Below are 19883 nucleotides of genomic sequence, written 5' to 3'. Positions count from 1 at the left end.
GGAATAGAATTCCAAGGAGGTCAAAAACAAGAGAATAGGTCTTAACTATACCAAAATATTCATAGCAGCATTTCTAGTAGTAGCAACCAGGAAGCAAAGTTGTTGCCATCAATTGGGAAATGACTGAAAAGACTGTGGTACTTTAATGTCTGCAGATAGTATGACTGAGAGGATAGCATGCCAGATATTGAGATAAAAAGAAAGGCCTCAATTTAAGTCCACCTCCCATGATTAGCAGTTGTGCAGCCATTGGCAAATTATAACTTCTCTGAGCCTTATCTGTAACATGGGAATAATACCTGGAGTACCTACCTCATACAGTTACTATAAGGCTCATTAGATAACCTACGTAAGTTACTTACAAGCTTCAAAGCCCTATACAATGATAGCTTGTAGCAGCTAGCATTAATATGGCATTTTAAGATTTGCAAAGGGCTTTACAAATATTTTCATTTTTATCTCCAAAATCCTGGGAGGTAGATGCTATTATACCCATTTTACAAATAAGGAAGCTAAGGCAGACAGGCTAATAAGTGGTCCTTTGGGAAGAGAGCTTATTTTTGAAAACAGCTAAAAGTGGTTCTAACCAGGTGGGTTAGACTAGTTGGTCGATGACAGGAAAGCTTAGTAGAGACAAGATGCCTTGAAGTCTGGAAGACCTTGCCTCCAGTCCCACCTCAGATATATAATAGCTGTGGGACCTTGAGTAAGTCCCTAACTCCTCACTGCCCCAGGCATCATTCTAAACAAACTAAGTTGTAAACCACATGATCTACATTTGTAGATCAGCAATATAGTGGATAGAGTACCAGGCCTGGAATCAGGAGGACTCCTCTTCCTGAGTTCAAATTCAGCCTCAGACACTTACTAGCTGTGTGACACTGGGCAAGTTACTTAACTCTGTTTGCCTCAGTTCCTCATCTGTAAAATGAGCTGGAGAAGGAAATAGCAAACCACTCCAGTATCTTTGCCAAGAAAATCCCAAATGGGGTTATGAAGAGTTAGACATGCCTGAAATGACAGAACAACAAACAAAGGAAATCAATAGGTCTGGCCCCAAATCCAAAATAACCCCAGCTGGTCAAAGCCATTTGTGTCTCTTCCCTTCCCTTGTTCCATCCCTCAGCCCAAAAAAGTACTAAGACTCGTTTTGTTGTGAGGTTTAGAAATCAGTTCCAAAGGCAATATTGATGGAACACAATAAAACAGATTTTAGAATTGGAAGGGCCCTTAGAGATCCTCCCCTTCAATACTTTCACTTTAAAGAGAAAGAAACTGAGGCCTAGAAAGATGATATTACAGGTACTAAAAGGCCAAATTTGTAACCCTGGTCTCCTGATATCAAATCCAAAACCATTCCCACCACACCAGGCTCCTTATGTACTAGAAGGGCACCATGTAATGGGAACATCATTTGGACAAGTTTGGATGATACTTGGAAGTCTACTGCTTTGGGTATCTAAATTCTGATGGGGATTTTTTTTAATCCCTTACTTCATAGTTACAAAATACACTGCTGTGCTGGATGTGTATAAAAGCACGAAAAACTAGTTCTGTTAAATAACCTGAATAATGACACACCACAAGTGTGGTTGCTTAAAAACAAACCCAAACCAATAAAAAACCATGCAAGTCCCACTAGAGCAGAACTCCTAATAAAATAATATTTAATTTTTGCATATTTTAAAATATATACTTTTAAATTAGAATGTGGACTGGTAGTTCATCTGCCTAGCAGCAAGGATCATGGAAGAGAACTAAATGCACACAATGATAGAATGCTCCTTAAAGTAAATGATTGATTTTGTAAAAAAAATACTGTATGGGTTGAGCCAAATATTTTTTCAGAGAATATATCTTTGAAATAATTAAAATAAATATAAAAATACAGTGCAAGAAATATTTTCTTTATATACAACCTTTCACATACACAATTACAGAATGTTGAATCTCCTTAAAATAAGTATGATCACATTTAGGAGGCAGTATGGGGCAAAATAAGTATATTAATCATAGAAAAATACATTCCAAGGAGACTAATCTCAAGAGCAAGTTTAATGTCCTATTTCTTTTTTCCCCCCAGAGCATATACTGTTGGACAACTAAGAGGTCTAAAAAAAAAAAAAATACTTATTCACTATTTAACTGGTTACACAAACAATTATAAAACTGCTGTTCTATAACATAAAATAAATGGAAGTCACCAGAAATCAGTTGCTATATAATGGTTTTAATTGATTTGGAACAACACTGTTTAACACTAAATGCTTATAAAGCATCCAGTGTGGTAGACATAATTAGAGAATTAGTATACTGCCATATAAAAAGCAACTTAAAAAAATTACTAGAAATCCACAATTTAAAAGGTAAGGGGAGAGATCACTAATCAAAACTAGCATTTCCTAGTCAAGCACCATGATTCAAATAACAGAATCTCCCACGCAGGTACAGGAGTCAGAGGAGTCCAGGAGGAGTAATGCAGGGTAGTTCTGGTGTTACAGGTATATTTTAGCTCAAAGGCATCTCAGTGTATCTCAGGGTGAAGACAGTCATCCAGTTCTGAAGGAGAGAATATGAGCTTTTGTTTCGAATAGGAAAGCATCCAGACGACATTACTAGATGTTGGCATTAAGAGCTAGGAGGTTTCTTCTTGGCATCTACATCTTTTTTAATCTCTTCAAGCTTTTTGGCCAAGTTCGGAATCTTTGAAAAGAAAAGAAGAGATTTTAACTTTGCATTTAACCAATACCCTCTCCCTCTCCCCTTCCCGTCTGTCCACCAGAGACAGAAAAGTTTCATAAATATAAATATAAGATAAATTTCATAAGTTTACATTTCTTTCCCAAAGAATTCTCAAATCACAGGACTAAGAAGTACTAACTAATACTGCTACTTGAGTGCTAAATATACAAGAATTTATTAAGTTAAAAAAGGAGGCTTCCTTAAAAAGGCTCTTTCCCTATTTTTACTATACCACACATTCAAATGCTGTATGAATGAATGAGATGTATGACTAGGAAATGTTATCATTCCAATGAGAAGGATGCTACTGCAAAATGCTTTTTGGTGCACTAAAAGTATGAGTCTTGAAGACTAACAATTTTACCTACCATCCTTTAAAACAAAAACATCCTTCTCTCCTCTGAAATCAATCTTTTCAGAGGTTCATTTCCACCTCACCCACCCCCTTCATAGGTAGTCAGGCATCCTGAGTTTCTAATCTGCTTTTATCAATGATTCATTCTGTGACTCTGGGAAAATAAACTTCTTTCCCCATAATAAAGGCTCAATAGCATCTCCTAATGATAAGGATGATGATAGCCAACATTTTTATGATTTAAGATTTGCAAAACTTGACGTATATATTAAAAGTCTCCTCTGAATCTCCATCAACAACCCTGTGAGGCAGGTGCTGTTATAATCTCCATTTGACAAACGAAGAAGCTAAGGCTGAGGAATTGTTATTTTCCCAGAATTCACACAGCCAGTAAATGTCTAAGGCCAAATTTGAACTCCCAAGTTCAGTGCTCTATCTGTGAAACTATCTTGCTTCCTTAGACAGTTCTGAAGAAATCTAAAAGACTTGTAGAAACTGTACTATAAAAATTAGTCTTTAAAATTACTGATAAATTCTGTTACCATAATTAATTCCTCTCTACAAATGGAAGTGATAGGAAGCAAAAATTATCCTGCTAAAGGTCTTTTTTGCCCTTTCTACTTGATTTTCCACAGGACTTGAAGAAGAGCCCCAATTAAATGAAACAGGGCTAACAAATTACAGCATAAGATCACCGGGAGATTGCTCTCAATTGCTGACAAGTTGCCCTCTTGTGGTGACTTGGGGCGGAGATAGCACTATGTATTAAAAGTGTAATGGAAAAATATCTACTAAATGATGGACTTGCTCCCAGATTTAACACTCAGCCATCATCCCTTAAATATTTAAGGGAAAACTGCTCCTTATTTTTACTGGGATTCAGTTCTGGCAAGGAAAATGCCCACAATTAAGGTAAATCACTATAAAACACTTCAACAGAGACAAAAGGTCTTGGATGACAGCCACTTACGTCATAGTTCTGAGCCAGATACATCCCGACCACATTGCCGAGTGTAAATCCTAGCTGAAGGAAAAAATGGAATAGGAGTTACAGATGTAAAGGTGGAAGGGAAGGGAGTAAATATTTACACAGCACCTACTAAGTGACAGGCACCACATTAAGCACTTCACAAATATTATCTCATTTGATCCCAAATTGATAAAAATTGATGTCCTTTTTAGGAGAACAAATTTGGCTGTACATGAGGGAGTTACAAAACTGATTGTCCACCCCCTGACCCAATGATCCCAGCAGAAGGCACACAGCCCAGAAATTTTTTTTTTTAATAAAAAGAGAAGGAACTATATCTACAAAAAATCATTTGTGTTGCTTTATTATAAAAGCAAACTGGAAACAACTTATGTATTTAAAGATTTGGGGGATGACTGACTAAAATATGGCATAACGATGTAACTGAATATTATTGTGTGTTACAATAAGTATGTGGAAAGATAAAAAGCAAAAGCAGAATTAGAATATACACATTGAATGCAACTATATAAAAACAAGTTTTATTAAGTAAATAGGTCAATAGGAGACAGGAAACTTTTAACATTTAAATTCTTTTCTTTAAATTGTTCAGATTATATAACATTCTTGGGAGTTTGTTCCTTATTTGCATTTGTTTACACAAATTTATGACAAAATTTTTAAATTAAAAGTTATAACAGTGTTGACCTCTTCTCTCCACTTACAAGAAAAGGTAGCCAAGAAAACTTAACACTAAATCAAATACTATGACATCTTCCCAGGAGTAAAGGATAGGTATCAATCTACAGACAGGTGCAGTGAAATTCCACCCTATCTTCTCATCAAGTATTAAAGTGGGAACCTGTTTTCCTTGCCAAGGCTAACCTCTCCACATGGGTCTTTGGTCCCACCCCCTCTGCCACCTTGCTATTATTCTCACACCTTCAATCTTTGCTCTCTCTACTGACCAACTCCATCCCATCCGCCTCCAAACACGCTCAGATCTCTGCAGCCAGAAAAATCTTTTGTCCCTTTAAGCTAACATCTTTTGTCCTCCTTTTTGCTGCTAAACTTTGAGAAAGAAGTGTACATTCACTGACATATTTCCCCACCCACTTACCCCACGACCCCCACAATCTGGTTTCTGTTCTTACTTTACTGAAATTGCTCTCTCCACATCCAAGGTCTCCAAAAAGTTCTTAATTGCTCAATCAACTGGCCTTTTTTTAGTCTTCCTCTTTGACCTTTGCAAGCTTTTTAACACCCTCTATAGGAAACTTGTTCCTTCTTCATTTTAATTCTAATCTGTTCATTCTCTATCAGAGGCATTGCTATCAATTACTCTTTCTCAATACCACACATTTGAAATTATTTGAGGGGAGCGGGTAGAATAGAGGTTAATCAGATAAATCAGAGCTTAATTATTTAATTATTGTACAGTTTTCTGATACAATAATAATAAATCACCATGGTCAAACTTTAAGGCCAAAATTACAGATGCATAAACCACAACAAAATAAGGCTTTCTCTTATATTCGTGCGGCAGCTAGGTGGCTAAGTGGATAGAGTGCCAGGCCTGAAGTCAGAAAGCCTCATCTTGCTGAGTTCAGATCTGGTCTCAAACACTTACTAGCTGTGTGACCATGGGCAAGTCACTTAATCCTGTTTGCCTCAGTTTCCTCATCTGTAAAATAAACTGGAGAAGGAAATGGAAAATCACTTCAATATCTTCCAAGAAAACCCCAAAGGGGTCACAAAAAGTCAGATACGACAGGAAAACAACCAAACAGCAATACTTGTATTTATACATAATTCAAGCTTGTTTGGATCTGTAAATTGAGAGACGGGGAAAAAAAGAAAAAAAAAGCCTAGATGCAGAGAGGTATCAGTAATTTTCTTTAGAAAATTTTAGTCTTTCCGTACCATCATGCCACCTCCCAAACTATTCAAATTCTTTTTTGTAGACACTTAAATGTGGGGGTAAAATACTGCTAGCTTTAAAAAATAAAAGAATTTTTCTTTTAAGTATCAAAAATTAAAATAATTTATATGCACATCACCTTCTCCAAGCCTCATTTTTATCGTCTGAAAAATTAGAAGTCTTGACCAAATCTCTGCAGTCCCTTTCTAGATTTAAGATTCTAGAGGTTCTTCCTATGTCTCAAATTATTTCTAAACAAGTTTTAATTTTGCAATTTTCCTGGGAATTAGAGCAAGCAGGATCATAATTACAATAGTAAATACATAAAACTATCCAAATAGTTTGGAATGACTTCCAAACCCCAGTTTTTGGATACATCTTAACGTTTTGACAGAGGTTATATTTCAGAAATGGGTTGCTAACTAATCAAAATTCAAGTTAATTCACTTTAGTTTAGTAAGTACTAAGATAAACATCACTTTTTATGTTGCTCTGCAAGTCCATAAGTATAGATTATTACCATTAGAATCCAGAATTTCAGAACCAGAAGGGACCTAAGTGACCTTCTAGTCAGACGGATGGAATCTGACCAATTTTTTCCACAGGCTTTCAAAGAACCAAATTCTTTATAGATGTCATTTCATCAATGCTGGTACTCCCTATGCATAAATTGCAACCCCTTCTAATGGTTCCACCTCCTTTTGCAGGCCTACATTTTGCTTATATTTTTAATACATAATTCTTCATTGTATGGAATAGGCTCTAACCTACGTCTACTACGCATCTCTCCACTGCCCTTCAGATGACCTATAATTTTGAGTCTTTATGATTTGCAGCGATATGGGATCATCAGAAAAATACTGGTATTTAAAAGATAGGTTTATGGGAGAGATATATTGAGATATGGGGTGTATGGGGTGTTCACAGAGGATTAACACCTCTGATGGTAAGGGCAGTCAAGCCCTTTTCAAGGTTGCTCATCCACCTTTGGCATCCACCTTCACCCAACTCTCACCTGTGGCTCCAAGAAGCTGTAGCATGTGCAGCAGCCACACCCTGATAAAACCATCTGTGCAGACAGGCTAAACCAGGTTGAGGGTAACCAACAGCCCTCAAACCCAATGAGTTAGGGGGATGTCTACCCCAAGCATGTGAAGACTTCCCCCCGGGGAATGGACGAATGAGAATAATTTGTTCCAACGGCCATAAAGGTAGCTGAGGCAGGCACTGTAGAGCACTTAGAACTTGGTCAGACATTGAAAACACCAAGGTAATCCATTGCATCCTGGGCCATCTCCAGTCATCCTGACTTTTGTCTTGTTCCTGGACTTGGATAACTCAGAACAAGAGAGTTAGGTGGCTGACTTTGTGCAACTCCACCTCACTTAAATACAATTCATCCAGAAGTCAAGACATCACCCATGATGTCACTGGTCCTCTTCAAAACAAAGGACAAACAACAAAATAACACTGGAATATGTAAAAAAGTAAGAACAAAACACGTCAATAAAATTTAATCTCAGAGAAAAGATGAAGAAATGTACCTCTCTCCTTTTATTAAAAAGGTGAAGAATGTTGCATGCACAGTCACATGCAGTTATATTTATTTAACTGGTTTTTCTTCTTTGCTAAAAAGCAAGGCTTACTGGGTACAAGAGGAAGAGGGAGATATTCAGAAATGTCTCATATGAAAAGAAAAGGCATTAATAAAATAAGCAAAAATAAAAATATAGGTTTTTGTTTCTGGGAGATGCTTACAATCATTAAAAGCACTACACAATTTCCCACTTTCCTGTAGACTTGATTCTTCTTTTCAGTTCTGGTCCAATTTTATTATTCATCTGTAGTGTCTATCCAAAGTCTATGTATTGACAGACTAACAGATTATTCACCCACCTATGTATCAGTCTGGACAAGCCACATCCTTCTACCACCTTTTTTTCCCCCTGAGCAAAGTCAGACCAAACTCTTGATTTATTCTGGATTTTAATTATAAGGCTCTGCAATATTCTGGGACTTGAAAGCAATCAACACAATGCTATTTACAAACAGGAAAATCTGGAAAACCTGAGCAAACACATGAAAGCTCTACACCACTTCCACTCCCTCTTTTTGACTTGAACCCTGCACTTGACATCTTCCAAGACAGTGTCAAAAATCCTTGGCAAGTACCTGTTTACCTGCTCTGTTTTTCATTTGGTAACAACCAGAGGGTCAAATAACCCTATATATTGCACCTTTCAAGGATTCTTCCAGGGTTTAAACATAAGCATGAAACACACCATGCTGGAGAACAATCTTCAAAGCAGCAGACCTTCTCTATCCCTTCAAATACCTCCTTAATAGTCAATAAACATAGAAGGATTCTGCACCTCCTGATCAACAGCTCCACTGCAAAGATATGGCATACTACAGAATACTGCCTGCAAATGCCTGCCTCTTCTCCCATAACCCCATCAAGGACCCCCTCAACATATGGGCAGATTATTCTCATAAAGCTCCTGTAGAGATATGAAAGCAAGCCCAGGGGTCCATGGTGACTAATGTTCTTAATCACTTTTTCTATAGTTAATACTATTTTGTTTCCCAAGCATTTGGTATCCTCCTCTTTTTCAGATTGAGTCAAACAACCTATATACACATCAGCCAATTCAGATTAGATGTATATAATCTGTTGTTTCCTATCTCTTAAGACATAAATCAGCTTCATTTTTCTTTATTTAACTGGTGCTTGCCATTTTCAGCACCTTCCCACTTCTTTCCTGAAGGAAGTATTCACAATAGGTAGGTAACTCTTCTGTGAAGTCAAAGCCTTTGTCCTTTTCCTTTTCTTAATCTTGAACCACATGTTCCAACATTTCTGCTAACCTCTTCTATGCCCACCTTTGCAATTAAGTCACTGAGTATTAAGACACTCCAAATTGAATTAAACGGGCTTTACTAAGTCCTTCACAGAGTTTTTCTATCATCCTCTGCATCAAATGGTCAAACTACAATTATTATTCATGGTAGTCTTTTTTCTTTTTGTTTTACAAACTCTCATAGTTGAGTATTCAAATAAAATACCAAATGTACTATGAAATAGAAATTACTGTTACATTTGGACATACCAACTCTAAAACCAACTCTGCCAACTTCTTTTTGCCTCTCCAAAAATAGTCTGTGAGCCATCTTTCCATTTAGCTGCAACTCCCTTTTGTTTCCTTGCTTTATTTATAGCAAGAATGTCAAAATTGATATGATTCAGTTACTCCAGTGGTGTGTCCACTCAGCGGTTACTGGACATGGACCTCACTTTAGAGAAATAGCAATTGAATCCCTATTACAGACTGTCAAGAAGCTGTACAATTCTTAGTACCCTTTGTCCCCGTCTTATTTGGGGGGGGGGGGGGCATTCTGCTATCATCACTGCATAAGCAGGAGAGGCCATTTGGGAACTAGAATCATTTTGCATTTTTCTTTGTTTCCTGGGTGGCCAAGAGTAAATAAATAATTCAGGACCTAAAAGCCAGTCTAAGTACCAAAAGTGAAAAAATAATTCACACAACTTCAGTTTTCTAATATACTATAACCCAAGAACTTTACCAAGACCAAATTCTGATGTGAAAAAAGTTAGAAAAGACTTTTCAAACACCAACTGTCCTTTTTTTCAGTAATAAGTATTTCCAGGTTGCTTACAGCTATTTAAGCAGATGTCTGTGCTTTGTAATATAAAGCCTTTCAATTTGGGAGGGGTATGCCTTCAGTGCATTTACAGTTGTCTCTCTATTATGTACTCAGAGTGCCCTACTCAGCCTATTTCCAACTCTCCTAACCAGTAGGTCAGGATCTACCAGTAGCTTCTGAAGCTTTCCCTAGTCTATCTACATGGTAGCCAGCTACCATGCCACACATTTCCCCATTCTACACTTTCTCAAGATTCCCTGGGTGAAAGAAAATCTGGACGTAAACTAGGCCCTTCCCTTACCGGCTCAGACTACCAGCACCTTTTCCGGGTAATCAAAATTTCATGTCAAAATTTTTGAGAAATAAATCCTCACAAAGTGCGGCACTGAAAGTTTTTAAGCAGGAAATACTATATGGAACATGACGTTTAATCTAGTGACTGGTATGTAGTCAGATAACCATGCCTCCTACTTTTCTGAGAAAACAAGCCATTCATGAGCTTCCTTATTTCCCAAACTCCATCATCAACTCTTGGCTCTCCTTCACCCCCTAAATGCTATCAATTCCACCACCACATTTCTAGTCAAGTGCTCCCTTACCTCCACTCCTACAGCCACTATATCAATTCAAGTCTTATTGGATTACTATAATAGCCTAAATGATCTCCCTACTTCCAACCTCTTCCCTATCCAGATAATCCTCCACATAGTAGCCAAAATAATACTGATGAGAAAATGCTGACAGCCAGGACTTGGTGGATAGAGTATTAAATTTGGAGTTTGAGGTCAAGTCAACTCTTGCCTCAGACACTCCCAAGCTGTGTAGCCCCAGGCAAATTACATAATCTCTCTCAGCCTCAGTTTCCTCATTCACAAACTGTTATAATAATAACATCTACCTTTTTTATAGAACTGTGCCAGGCACTGTGCTAAGCACTTTACAATTATTTATCTCATTTAATTCTCAAAACAATCCTAGAAGGTAGGTGCTATTATTATCCCCATTTTATAGATGAGGAAACTGAGGCAAATATAGGTTAAGTGATTTGCCCAGGGTCACACAGCTAGTAAATGTCTGAGGCTAGATTTGAACTCAGGTCTTCCTGACTCCAGACCCAGGGCTCTGACCGCTGTGCACTCTATACACCTAGCTGCATCAGAAAAAGGTATCATATAGAAAATGCTGTCTAAGATAAGCCTTGAAAAAAACTAGGAATCCTGAAAAGCAGAGGTGAAGAGACAGGATATTCCAAGCATAGTGGACAGCCAGTGCAAAGGTATGAAAACAGGAAATGGGGGAAGGACAAGCAGTGCAACTTACCTAGACCACAAAACACGAGAAAGGAAGTAATATATTAAGTTGGAAAGGTAAGAGGCTGTGCTCAGGTTGGAAAAAGCTTTAAAAGTCAATCAGAGGAGTTCATACTTCATACTTACGGTAACAGGGTACCACTGTAGTTTACAGAGAGGGAGCAGGTATATAGTCAGACCTCCACTTTAGGAAAAATCTCTTTAGCAATTGTATGGGAATCTACTGGAGAGTGAAAAGATAAAGCAGGGAAGCCAATTAGCAGGCTACTGAAATAGGTGATGCATACCTGAAGCAGGGTTAGGGTTATGAATACAAAGGGGATATTGATGTAAGAAATATTGCAAAGGTCAAAATGACAAGATTCAACAATTGATTAGATCTTTGAAGATGGGTGAAACCATGTAGTTGGGAATGACACTAAGTCATTCAATAAACATTTATTATGTGTCAGGCACTGTGCTAAGTGCTAGGGATACAAAGAAAGGCAAAAGACAGCCCCTGTCCTCAAGGTGCTCTCAAGCTAATGGGGGAATGCAACACATAAAAAGTTGAAAAGGGGGTGTGGGGGAGAAGGGCAACTGAAGACCTACAGGCCAGGTGGTACCTGGGATATGGAAAGAGGTCTCTGGTGTACATCCTCCAATCAAAAGGATAGAGGGTCCCAAGGTCAAGAGGTTCTGAGGAGGTGTGAGTTTCAGAACTGATTCAATCTTGCAGAGAGATGAGTTTGTGGAAACAGTGATGAAGTCCAGGAGAGGAGCCAGGTGGGAAATGATGAGTATGCAAACTTGGGTTACTGGAAGGATGGTGATGACCTCAACAGAAAAAGCAAGGACAAAAGAGGGATGCAGATGACTTCTGTTTTGTGCACTTTGAGTTTAAGATGCTTACAGTACATCCATTTCAAAACATCTAATACCAATTGGTAATGCAGACCTACAAATATGTTGTTTTACTATACCACATTGTCTCTCAAGGCCTTTAATCTTTAGATTCTGACCTATCTTTCCAGTCTTATTTCATATCATTCCCTTTCTCATATTCTTTGTTCCAGCAAAATTGAACAATCTATTCTCCAACTCCTATATTTGTAAAAGTCATCTCCTACAACTGTAATACATTCCTCAAAATCCTTACTTTTTTTCAAGGCTCAGCACAAGTTCCACCTACTAAAGAAATCTTCCTTGATGACCTCAATAATTAGTGATATTGCCCTCCTCAAATTACCTTATATTTATTTACCTACCTGCTATATCCCCTGATAGAATGTAAACTTCTGGACATGAGGGTTTTGTTTTTGTATTCTCAGCTTAAGGTACAATAACTAGGTACTTAATTTGTTTGTTGAATTGAACTACACAATGAATTAGAAATAGGAGTCTGTAATACTGCCCAAGGTCAAATCCTGTCACCAGTCACTTCCTCTTGTATAACCAGGGAACTAAGAATGGTTTTTACATTTTAAAATAAAGTGACAGAGTTTGGCCTAAAAGGTCATACCTTGCTGACCCCTAAATTAGAAGAAGAAATGAGAGGTTGGCCCACCAATTAGGCTACTGCCTATGAGAGTAGTGCAAATGTGAGATAATGACCTGAACCAAGGGGGCAGACATGGAAATTAAAAGCGAAGGATACAAAAAGCATGGATCTACAATTATGATTCCATTGTCCAAGCATGTACTGAACACTCACATACCAACACTGTACTACAAAAACAGTATAAAGTACGGTCCCTTCAAGAAGAATATAGTCTAGCTAGATGGACTAGACATATACAAACAAAAGAGTCCAACAACAATGCAAGAGAGTACTAGCATATTACCTTATGTACAGGAGATGTTCAAAAATACTTGATTTGATAATTAAGGGTAATGATGTGATAACAGGAACAATAAATACAAGATGTCAGAGAAGATCTCAGCTCAGGCTCTAACAGTCTTACAGTATTTGCATTCATGGAAAAAGTAGGGCTTGGACTAGGCAGAACCTCAACAGGTGGTGAAAAGGGGTAAGACCGTTCCAGATAAAGAAACAAAGAGATATTATTAGGGGATGGTAGGAAATAGGAACTCTCCACTATGGTCAGGCCTATCGAAAACCAGCAGACAACAACATTAGGTAGGATCAAATACTCCAAAAATCCAAGGAAGTGGGAGGGGTGAGAGGAGGTCAGAATTGATAAGGTAAACAAAAGGAAGCAGTCACTGCATAATTCCAAGGCAGAGAATGACATTAATCCGGAACCTATATGTCCATGGATTTTGACATGAGAAAAAAATAGAAAGCCTGACCCAAAGTGGCAGTGTGGCATCTGCTGTTGTTGCTCAGTCATTTCAGTCGTGTCTGGCCCTTTGTGGCCCCATTTGAGGTATCCTTGGCAAAGATACTTCGAGTGGTTTGCCATTTCCTTCTCCAGCTCGTTTTATACATGAGAAGACTAGGGCAAACAGGGTTAAATGACTGGGTCAGAGATATACAACTAGTAAGTGTCCGAGGCCAGATCTGAACTCAGGAAGATGAGACTTCCTGATCCAGGTCTGGCACTGTATCTACTCTGTCACCTAGCTGCTCAGCAGGGGGACTGCTAAGGGGCAAATGCAGGAGACATTTATAAAGAAAAATCATGGGGGGGGGGGGGTTGCAGCTAGGTGGCACAGTGAACACAGCACCAGCCCTGGAGTCAGGAGGACCTGAGTTCAAATTCAGCCTTAGAGCAGACACTTGACACTTAATAGTTCTGTGACCCTGGGCAAGTCACTTAACCCCAATTACCTTTAAAAAAAAAGAAAGAAAGAAAAAAAAAGAAAAATCACCAAAATTTGGTGACAGATTACATATAAAAAGCAAAGGCATCCAAAGTACTCAAAGATGACAAGATTTCTAAATCAGAAGAGTGGTGATTCCATGAATAGAAATGCAGATAGAAGAGAGAGGAAGATGAAACACAATTCATATTACTGAACTGTGTCAGTTCTCTAAATCAACTGGATTACTATGCATAGGGTGAAAGAATGTGTGACTCATATAACTAATCCATTTTCTTTTTCCATATACAAGTAAGTTATTTATAATCCTCATTATTAACATAGAAGAAAATACTGTATTAAAAAAAATATTCCAGCAAAGTTAACTTGACCTATTCTTGCACTACTTCCCACTCATCTGAAATACAGTTACATGGAAGGTTATAAATTTATTCTAAGGGTTCCTCCTAAATATATGTTAAACCAAAAGAAATTTAAAATGACTCAACAAATTCATTTTTTAAAAGTACATATCATTGATTTTACATATATATACACATACACAGATATAGTAATCAAAATTATTTTGTTTTGCACTTCAAAAGTACAGAAATTTAAAAATGACCTCCAAAATTTCTTTCATAATCTGTAGAGTTAACTAAATTCAAGGAATCATCAAAACTACTTCTTTCTAGTTTAAGTAGAGTTTTTACAAAAGTATAAACAATTTAAAAGGCAAAATTAAGTTTAAGAGTACTGTTCCCAGGGGACAGAGCCAAAATGGCAGAGAAAAGCCAGGAACTCACCCTGAGTTCTCCCAAATTCTTCTTCAAACAACTTTAAATAATGTCTCAAAACAGAATTCTGGAGCAGAAGAACCCACTAAAGGACAGGGTGAAACAATTTTCCAGCCCAAGACACCTTAGAAGGTTATCAGGAAGGGTCTGTCACACAGGGTGAGAACAGAGTGCAGGTATCGAGGCAAGACAGCAGCACACTAGTCTCCAGCAAGCCAGTGCAGGTGTCAGGGACGACTGACTCACAGAGGTGATTTCTGGAGCTCTCATCCCACAGACAGATGGTAAAGAGGGGGACAACCTGTCAGAAGATTACAGGGGACCCCTTCCTGCCACCATGTGCACAACTCTGTTGCACTGTCCAAATGCAGTTCCAGGTCACAAGTCACACAGAAAGGAGGAGTGCTAGCAGAAGCAGGGACCCCGGACACAGTTCCAGGGCAGAAAAGAATGCTTGTGGTCGCTCACAAATTAGAGCACAGGCCAGGAGAATAGTAAATATACCTCTCCTTATAGCATACCACTTGGAAGAACTGAAAATTTAACAGACTCCTCCAACACTAGCTCTGAAAACAGCTACACAAAAAACCTGAAACTTGGGGCAGTTCCTCCTCTACCCAAAAAGCAGAGCCCAACTTTAACATAAAGTTAAATATCAAGAAATAGGCTGGAAAAATAAGCAAACAACAACATAACCCAGCCACAGAAAGTTACTATGGTGACAGGGAAAAGATCAAAACACAGAAAACAACAAAGAAAACAACAAAGTCAAAACTGCTACATCCAAAGCTTCAAAGAAAAATGTGAATTGGTCTCAGGACCAAAAAGAATTCCTGGAAGCGCTCAAAAAGGGTTTTAAAAATCAAATAAGATAGGGGAAAAATGGAAAAGGAAGTGAGAGTGATGCATGATATGTGTGTGTGTGTGTGTGTGTGTGTGTGTGTGTGTGTGTATTTTTTTTAAAGAGTCAACAGCTTGGTAAAGGAGGCACAAAAAATACTGAAGAAAATAACACCTTAAAAATAGAATAGACCAAATGGTAAAAGCACAAAAAATTCACTGAAGAAAAGAACTCCTTTAAAAGCAGAATTGGCCAAATGGAAAAAGATACACAAAAATTCACTCAAGAGAAGATTTTATTAAAAAACAAAATTGGCCAAATGCTAAAAGAGTTAGAAAAATTTACAGAAGGAAAAAACTTCTTAAAAAGTAGAAGTGGCCAAATGGAAAAGTACAAAAGCTCAGAATATAATGAAGAAATAATTCCTTAAAAATTAGAATTGGGCAAGTGGAAACAAATGACCTCATGAGATATCAACACACAATAAAAACAAAATTAAAAGAATGAAAAAATAGAAGAAAATGTGAAATATCTCATTGGAAAAACAACTGACCTGGAAAATAAATCATGGAGAGATATAAGAATTACTGGACCACCTGAAAGACATGATTTTTTAAAAAGAGCCTATATGTCATATTTCACTAAATTATCAAAGAAAACTGCCCTGATATTCTAGAACCAGAAGGTAAAACAGAAATTGAAAGAATCCAACTGAAAGAGATCCCAAAATGAAAACTCCCAGGAGTTCCAAAGTTCTAGGTCAATGAGAAAATATTGCAAGAAGCTAGAAAGAAACAATTCAAATATCATGAAGCCACAGTCACGATAACATAATTTTTAGCAGCTTCTACATTAAAAGACTGGAGGTCCTGGAATATGATAATCTGGAGGACAAAGACTAGGATTATAACCAAGAATAGTATACCCAGCAAAACTGAGTATAATCAATCCTTCAGGAGAAAAAATGGACATTTAGTGAAATTGAGGGCTTTCAAGAACTCCCAATGAAAAGAATACAGCTGAGTAAAAAATCTGACTTTCAAATACAAGACTCAAGAGAAGCATAAAAAGGTCAACAGGAAAGAGAAATCATAAGTGATTCAATAAGGTTAAACTGTTTACATTCCTACATAGAAAGATGATACTTCTAACTCCTAAGAGAACTTTGTCACTATTTAGGCAGTTAGCAGTCTACCTAGACAGAGAGTAAGGTTGTAAGTTTAATATGATGGGATGATATCTAAAAAATAAAGGGGTAAGAAAGAGGAATGCACTGGGAGAAGGGAGAAAGGAGAGGCAGAATGGGGTAAATTATCTCAAAGAGGAGCAAATGAACTTTTACGGTGGAGGGGATAATTGGGGAAGTGGGGAGACGTGCTTGAACCTCACTCTGATCAGAATTGGCTCAAAGGGGGAATAACATACACACTCAGCTGGGTACAGACATCTATCTTACCCTACATCTCACGTTGACAGTAACAATGTTATGCCTAACTTTGATAATATAGTTGACTGTAATTAGATCAAATGTCTCCATTTCACAAGCAAAGCAAATTAACAATGTATTTAAATTATTTCCTACAAGTAAATGACATTAAAAATATTATAAGTAGCTTCCCGATTACCAACCCACCAGGGATACCTGTGACATTACAGAAACCTTGCTGAGAGCAGAGTAATAACAATGGCCAAGTTGGGCAGGTCAGGCCAATGATCCTTTACAATGACCTGGATAACTAAATGTTATTGTTCACTCATGTCCAACTCTTTGTGATCCCTTTTGGGATTTTCTTGGCAAAAATACTAGACTGGTTTGCCATTTCCTTCTCCAGCTCATTTTACAGATGAAGAATCAGGCAAACAGGAGTAAATGACTTGCCCAGGGTCACATAGCTAGTAAGCATATGACGCCAGATTTGAACTAAAAGATGAGTCTTCCTGACTCCAAGCCTGGCACTCTATCCACTGTCACCAAGCTGCCCAGGATAACTAAGTAGCTACTGTCAATGTTTAAGAATAAGATAGTGCTTTACTCTCTGATTAAAAAGTAATCTGACCCCTCCCCCAATGCTAATGCTCTCTCTTCCAAATTCCCTTGTATTTAACTGGTTTTTATGTATTTTTATTTATTCATTTATTTGTTGTATATATTTATGCAAATACCTCTCTTCCCTATTAGAATGCAAGCTCCTTGCCTGTAGATAGTGCTTCATTCCATTAAATCCTTAAAACCTATTGATTAACATTATAGGAAAGAAACTTTACATGCCCTTTTCAGAAAGTAAAATTGGTCACTCAAAAGACATTCGACTACATGCCACTTACAAAATATTAAAGCCTAAAGAATCTGGGATCAGAAGGAGGTAAACTATGGGTGTTGTCCATTGATGTAGGTTTAACCAAGCTGTTACAAGAAAAGGTTCAGTGAGGGAGAATATATCAGAAAATGAATGTGATATTAAAAACCAAATGGCATAAATAAACTTATTTTTAAAATAAAAAAAAGAATCTGGGATCTCAAACCATAAAATAAACATTTATTTTAATCAATGATTTGATTTGGAAATTTATGGGCAAGTTAATCCATGAAACTGGCATCATCCTATTAAACATACTACTTCTTTGAAAAGGGGAGAAATCAATCAAGTTCAGATGAAGAACTGTAGTTTTTTTTAAAAAAGGTTTATGACAAATATTCCACTTATTCACGGCAATACATTTTCCCCCAACAACACTCTGGAAAGAGTTGTGCACAACAATAAGAACTGTGCCAGCTGTACACAACCCAATCAGTGATCTTCAAAATCTGGAAGCCATAAAATTCTGTATAGACACACTAAGCCAATTGTAATTTTGGACAAGCTTCGTTTTACTCCTCTCATTAGTTACTATATTTAAAGCTATTATTTACTTCTAGTTTTCATCTTCTGTGACAAAGGTAACTAGCAGGGCTCCGAGTCGGGATGACTACATTAAATGTTGTTGGAAAAGTAAATATTCCCCTTATTCCTCTCTCACCCTTCCCCCAAAGCATCAGGAATACAGCAACAGGTTTTAAAATCCTTAGGCTACACCAGGTTTTTATGAACCAGAAAAACTCCAGAGAAAAATGAGAGAGGGTGAAGCTGAGGCATCCAGGTACATGGAGAAGTAGGGCGAGGGGTAAGAAAGCAAATTTCGATTTACTTCAACCATCACTTACGAAGCTTCGTGCTTGGCAGGGCGAGATGTAAGCCTTGGGGTGCCTACAGAACAGGAGGAGTGTAAGACAGCTACGGAGATAACCAAGCTCAACCAGGCAAAGAGCTGGGAAACAACAGAGAACTTGAAAGGCCTCAGAGAGCTGGGGATCCAGAAGAACGGCCAGTCAGGGGAAGTTAGGAACCCTCGGGAAGGCTCCGGTCAAGAGTAAGGACTGGGGGACCCCAACACGTGGACCGAAGGGGTCCCCAGACCAGGAACACGTGTCCGGGGACACCGCGGGGTGTCGGGAGTGTCACCGCAGGCCCCGCCCCTCTTTGCCCCACCCCGCGGTGGACCGCAGCTCCTCCCAGCCTCGGCCAAAGGAGCCGCCCCCAATTGTCACCCCCTCCCTTCCCAGCCCTTTCCCCGACGCCAGGGTGGAAGCAGAAGAGGCAGCGCGAAGCCGGCACTCACCAAAAACTGAATCATGGTGATGGCGGCGGCGGCGGCGGCGGCGAAGGCAGCAACGGAAGCTAGAAGGTGGACCAATAAGCTCTATCCTGAGAGAGGGGTGGCGGAAGTAAGGGGACGGGGAAATGAGCAAAGTAGTTTGCTTCCGGGTCACGAGGACACGTACGTGGTTTCGGTTTTTTTTAAATCCTCTTCTCTCTCCCCGCCCCCATCTTCCCCTTAAGTTTCCAACAGGAAAATCTCCGCCCCCTAGTGGGGGAAGGGTCGAGGTTGCAGTCTCAACTAAGCCTGTAATTTGCTCCCCACCGCCCAGCTCTTAGGGTCAGGGTGTCCCCAAAGTATTAGTGCAATTGTACCCTCTTACCTGTACAAAAAGCATGTAATCTCATAGAATCGTAGATTAAAAGTGAAAGGGATGGCAAAGAGGACCAAAAGACGGCAACACTCAGCGTTGGGTGGGTTGTGGAGGGATAGGCACACTACTACATTGTTAGTGGCCCATCACTTGAGGCATAATGCCCTGTCTGCAAGATGAAGGGAATTGGACTCCTTGGCCTCCACTTTAAATCTATGATTCTGTGATAGGCCAGGTTTGCCAAGCTACAATCCAAGAGCCACCTGTTTTTTTGCACAGCCTTCATGCTAAGAACTTTAAAAAAAAAAACACACAATAAAATTTTATTTTAAAATGTAAAAATCATTCTTAGTTCCTTCGATATGCAAAAAGGGGGGATGATAAATCCATAGTAGTTTAATGGCCTCAAGTCTAATCTCATCCCCTCATTTTATAGATGAAGAAATTGAGACCCAGAGAAGTGTTGATTTGCCTAGCATCAATCACAACAGCTCTAAAGGGTAACTGAGCTAAGACTGGAACTTGGA

The 19883-nt window shown here is 38.5% G+C and overlaps 1 protein-coding gene across 1 annotated transcript; it reads right to left on the bottom strand.

Moving 5' to 3' along the window:
• Positions 1 to 2210: 2210 nt before the first annotated feature.
• STMP1 (short transmembrane mitochondrial protein 1) lies at positions 2211 to 19126 on the bottom strand. Its single transcript, XM_027842387.1, has 3 exons — positions 19005 to 19126; positions 4068 to 4121; positions 2211 to 2703 (listed from the first exon to the last, which is right to left on the bottom strand). Exons 1-3 carry the CDS (start codon positions 19017 to 19019, stop codon positions 2629 to 2631), a joined length of 144 nt encoding a protein of 47 aa, XP_027698188.1. The 5' UTR covers positions 19020 to 19126; the 3' UTR covers positions 2211 to 2628.
• Between the last annotated feature and the right edge of the window lie 757 nt (positions 19127 to 19883).

The sequence above is a fragment of the Vombatus ursinus genome, unplaced genomic scaffold (assembly GCF_900497805.2).
Source record: "Vombatus ursinus unplaced genomic scaffold, bare-nosed wombat genome assembly UNPS02014870.1, whole genome shotgun sequence".
NCBI classification, from domain to species: Eukaryota; Metazoa; Chordata; class Mammalia; order Diprotodontia; family Vombatidae; genus Vombatus; species Vombatus ursinus.
The sequence above is the reverse complement of the archived record's forward strand: the minus strand, read 5'-3'. Positions and strand labels throughout refer to the sequence as shown.

Coding starts and splice junctions, on each gene's coding strand:
- STMP1 (XM_027842387.1), bottom strand. Junction 2,704..4,067: donor ATCTGGCTCAGAACTATGAC/GTAAGTGGCTGT, acceptor TTCTTTTCAAAG/ATTCCGAACTTGGCCAAAAA.